This window comes from Sinocyclocheilus grahami, unplaced genomic scaffold (genome assembly GCF_001515645.1).
Source record: "Sinocyclocheilus grahami isolate Dianchi unplaced genomic scaffold, SAMN03320097.WGS_v1.1 scaffold303.1, whole genome shotgun sequence".
NCBI classification, from domain to species: Eukaryota; Metazoa; Chordata; class Actinopteri; order Cypriniformes; family Cyprinidae; genus Sinocyclocheilus; species Sinocyclocheilus grahami.
Window position 1 is genome coordinate 873,580 of NW_015505482.1, and position 5,023 is coordinate 878,602.

Consider the following 5,023-nt stretch of genomic DNA (forward strand, 5'->3'; position numbering starts at 1 on the left):
AATCACAACTCCAAGGTTTCTAGCTGTTTTTGAAGGAGTTATGGTTGATGAGCCTAGCTGGATGGTGAATTCTGATAAAGTGATGGGTTTGTTGAATCCACAAGCAGTTCTGTCTTAGCCAGGTTGAGTTGAAGGTGATGGTCCGTCATCCAACAAGAAATGTCTGTTAGACATGCTGAGATGCGAGCAGCTATCGTCAGATCATCAGGATGGAATGAGAGGTAGAGTTGAGTGTCATCAGCATAGCAGTGATATGAAAAGCCATGTTTCTGAATGACAGAACCTAGTGATGCCATGTAGACAGAGAAGAGAAGTGGTCCAAGTACTGAGCCCTGAGGCACCCCAGTAGCTAGATGTTGCGACTTGGACACCTCACCTCTCCAAGATACCTTGAAGGACCTATCTGAGAGGTAAGACTCAAACCACTGGCGTGCGGTTCCTGAGATGCCATTTTCCAATAGGGTTGACAGGAGAATCTGGTGGTTCACCATATCAAAAGCAGCAGACAGATCCAGCAAAATAAGTATAGAATATTTGGAAGCCGCTCTTGCCAGTCTTAGGGCTTCAACAACTGAAAGCAAGGCAGTCTCGGTCGAATGTCCACTTCTGAAGCCAGATTGGTTTTACCGCTCCAAAAGCGGCATCTAGTGGCAAAGAATGAATTAGCATTTTCATTCAGACCAACAAGTGGGTGACAATATGCTAATGTTTCATGTTGAGGTCAACATGGGATTCCTTTTAAAAACGACTCGTTTCAATGATTCATAGTCGACTCTTTCTTTTGAGAGACAATAACTTTATACACGGTGCACTTTGCAAGATGTTTTCATTCACTTAGAGCTGTTACACACTACAAAGACTGCATGAAAGGTAATTTGCAAAAATCCATAATTGGGGCGCTTTCATATTACTAAATAATAATGGTAAAAATCAACAGTTGGTGTTCAGATTTTTTTTTTTACTCATGTACACTTTTGTTCAAAATGTTGGGCTCAGTAAAATTTCTATTTGAAAGAAAATAATATTCGTATTGAATGTGTATTTGCTATTGTATTCATTAAAGACACATTCAATAGATCAGTAGTGACTAGTGAGAGTAAAGACGTATAAAAACAAAACGTTTCATTTGTCAAGGAATCCTGAAAAAAACAGCATACTAGAATGATTTCTGAAAGGTCATGTGACACTGAAGACTGGAGTAATGATGCTGAAAATTCAGCTTTGATCACAGGAAGAAATTATATTTTAAAATATATTCAAATAGAAAACAGTTCTTTTAAAATGACATTTCTCAATTTTATGGTTTTAATTGTATTTTTGATCAAATACTTGGAGTCTCTTGAGCATAAGTGACTTCTTTCAAACCCCAAAGTTTTGAACAGTAGTATAGATCCCTGATGTATTATTTCTGCCTACAGAGGAAGCTGGCTGAGGTCACAGAAGATGAATGGTTGAGTATTCCTGAGGTTGGTGATGCCAGGAACAAGCGTCAGAGGAATCCCCGCCATGAGAAGCTCACACCCGTGCCGGACAGCTTCTTTGCCAAGCACCTCCAGACTGGAGAAAAAAACACTTCTGTTGACCCACTGCAAGGGGTGAGTAATGGCCCATCACCTTTCACAGGTGCATCATTAACTATAAAGAAAATATGAATATAATCAGAGCACAATGCATTGCATTAGAGGATCCATTGCACTTGAAGATTTCATTGCAAAATATGAAACGATGCAATTTCTAATTGAGCTGTTTCCATTTTCAGCAATTTGGCGGGCTAGCGACATCCTTCCCAGGAGGCTTGAACACACCCTACCCAGGAGGCATGACTCCTGAAGCTGGAGAGCTGGACATGAGGAAGATCGGACAGGCCAGAAACACTCTGATGGACATGAGGCTCAGTCAGGTGATGCACCACAGCATTTTAACTGCAAACTGAATTATGTTGAAGAAAGCCAGAAGTTTTCAAAGTGTCTTTGTTGGTGTCTCCAGGTCTCTGACTCTGTGAGTGGACAGACAGTTGTTGATCCTAAAGGCTATCTCACCGATCTCAACTCCATGATCCCCACACATGGAGGAGACATCAGGTACTGAGTGTTTTACCCTCATGAGCTTTATATCTGGGCTGTCTGTGTTGCATTTTCTAATGTGATTCTGTGTGTGCGCAGTGATATTAAGAAGGCCCGTCTCCTCTTGAAGTCAGTGAGAGAAACAAACCCTCATCACCCGCCTGCGTGGATCGCTTCTGCCCGTCTGGAGGAGGTGACCGGGAAGCTGCAGGTGGCCAGAAACCTGATCATGAAAGGCACTGAGATGTGTCCCAAGGTGAGGCATAAATGGAGGAGGAAATGTACAACTAAATTAAGCCCCTGATATACTTAATGCAAAGTTGTTGTTTTTTTCATTCTTCGTTTAGAGGTAAAAGGACGTTTGAATTATCTTAGCAACGGTTCGCTGTTTGTGAACATCCCTACACCACACACTCCGTTGAGAGCGGATATGTAAATGTGTTGTGCGCTTTCCTCTCAATAACAAAAAAAAAACACAACAAAAATAACAGCCGTTAAGAAAGCATCTGATCGTAGTAGCTATGTTTCCATCCACCTATTTTTATGCACAGTTTGGAATATTGCATGAAAAACCACTGGATGGAAACACCAAGATGCGCATAAATTCTAACAATGCGCTTAAAAAAGTAATGCATGACGTCTGAAATGCCTGAGCAAAGTATTTTTTTGTCATCAAAGTATTTGTGTAATTGTCCCAAACAGTAGCAATCACCTTCGAAAGCAATGACCGCATTCATTTTGTTTCATCTGCTCTCTCTGAGGCGCAAATTATTATATTAAGTGGCTTCTCCTACTTTTCTTGGTGATACTTAATGCCAGTTTATCAGGATTTTGTTCTCTTTGATTCGTTGGATGGAAATGGTGCTTTATTTGCAAATGTTTTATGCGATATTACATTTATGCGCGCAAGTTAAATTCGGATCGTTCGATAGAAACATAGCTAGTGATGTGGACATGTTTGCACCAGCTCTGCAATTCAGCACATTTATAGCAAGCAGCTTTACAGTATTAAACTTGGGGGGGAGAGTCTCAGTGTCACTTTCAGTTAAATTTACAACTTCAGTTTGTACTATAAAGCCGCTTGTCAGTGTGTGCTTGCTTGTTCTGGCGTCTGACCTTGATGAACTGAGCAGAAGAAATGTACCAGAGAAGATTTGCATGTCAAAGGCGGAGCCCCAGAGACACACCTACCTATTACATCATCGTCGCAGACCAATGGGAGTTCGAAGGTGTTTACTAGCCAGTGCAAAGTTTTCTAGAAAGTTCATTTTGGCCTGAAATGCATTCCAAGCAAACTTAGTTTTTGCATGATTATGTTTGAAACGACATCACACCAGTAATCTCTTTTATTTCGCTCAAAGTAGGTGCAAGAAACCTTGATGAACATTATAAATGGGACTCTGACAGTAAAATGGTTTAAAACTTAGGATGTGACCCCCTTAAAGTCTTTATTTTTTTTCTGTGGGACATTTAATTTAAAGATGTTTTGAGAAGGGTTGGTTAGCAAATTGTTTAACAGTTGACTTCTATTTTGACAAATAAATAGACATTCCTCATCTCTATTTCATAGAGGATAGAAGGCCATGCAGGTTTGGAATAACATAAGGGTGTGAAAATGATGACAGAATTTTAGGTTTTGGTTGAATTGTCCCTGTAAAGTAAAAAGAAAGTGCTTTACTGTATGTCCAGTAGGGGGCAGCGAGTGTTTGAGCCATTGAAATTTTACAGCTTTAGAAATGTTGCCAGTATTGACAGGTTGCCATAGTGATACATTTACAATCTGCAAAATCCCACTTCCCAAAATAACAACATGCCATGTAAGCTGTGCCAGTCGATTTGTCTACTAGTGCTGACTTTGGACTCGGAGAGAAAGAACTGGGAATGAAAACACGGTGAGCGGAAAACAATGTCAGGCCCTTTTGCTCTCAGTGTGTGTGCACAGCTTCATGAAGTGTTGGGAAATTTCTGCAGGCTCATTAATCAAAGTTGAGCTTCACAGTTCAGCAGCAGAGCAGAGACATGGCTCTGTCTCAAAGCCTAAGAGAGCTGACCACTGACCACAGGATGTTTGGACATGATCAGTACATTCAATCATCACGCCTGTGTGCGTGAAGAACAAAAATGTTGCCTTTGCAGCTGTTTCTATAAATCATTGAGCATTCATTTTTAGTAATTCACCTGCTTATCTTCAGTTACTAATGTTAACTGTGGAGCAGGGCTCCAGACTGTGACTAAAATACATGAAAAAAACAAAAATGTTACAAACTTTAAAATCTAGTCAGCACTCGACAGTCAGTCAGGAATCATTTGCAAGCTGTAATGTCCAATTCATGAAAAAATGAACCGGTTCTTTTTGAGTCAGTCAAAAGATTCACCAAACTGCCTCAACTGACTGGTGATTAGTGTTTTGTATGCATTAGGTTTGTGAGACTTGAATTGATATTAAAATAAATGAATTATTTATTTTAAATTGGTAGCTATTGTTATTAAATTTTAGTTTAGTATTTTATAATAAATATTATTTGCAATTGTTTAACTTATGAGAAAACCATATTTAACATAACAACATATAAGGTCCAAAATATATACACGATTTTCCAAACAGGCAGAAATATTCGTACATGGGGCCCTATGAAATCCATTGCATTTTTTTCCATGTTTAGTTTTTTTTTTCTGTTTTAATTTTTCTAGGTTCCTTTTTATCCCACTTTCAATTTTTCTAGTCTGTTTCAATGGTGAAATAAAATTTGTATTAATCAAATAGCTTGTCTAATTAATTGAAATCATGAAACTTAAACAATTTAACAGCAATTTATTAAAAGTTTGACAAATGAAATTTTCTCAAATTCAGTTTTATTTTTTTTATCAAATAATGTGTTTTCCATAATTTTTCTGGATTCCATTTTAATGGTTTAATTGAATTGTAATAATCAAAAGCATCTCTAATTAATTGATTTTAT

General features: G+C 38.5%; 1 protein-coding gene across 1 annotated transcript in view; it reads left to right on the top strand.

Moving 5' to 3' along the window:
• The first annotated feature begins 1,397 nt into the window (after window positions 1–1,397).
• The window catches only part of LOC107601317 (pre-mRNA-processing factor 6-like), a 22,144-nt gene continuing 18,518 nt past the window's right edge, over window positions 1,398–5,023 (top strand). Inside the window, exons 1-5 of the mRNA XM_016293471.1 lie at window positions 1,398–1,595; window positions 1,760–1,900; window positions 1,987–2,081; window positions 2,163–2,319; window positions 3,197–3,306. Of these exons, the coding sequence (XP_016148957.1) occupies window positions 1,398–1,595; window positions 1,760–1,900; window positions 1,987–2,081; window positions 2,163–2,319; window positions 3,197–3,306 (701 nt within the window). The remainder of the gene's footprint in view (window positions 1,596–1,759; window positions 1,901–1,986; window positions 2,082–2,162; window positions 2,320–3,196; window positions 3,307–5,023) is intronic.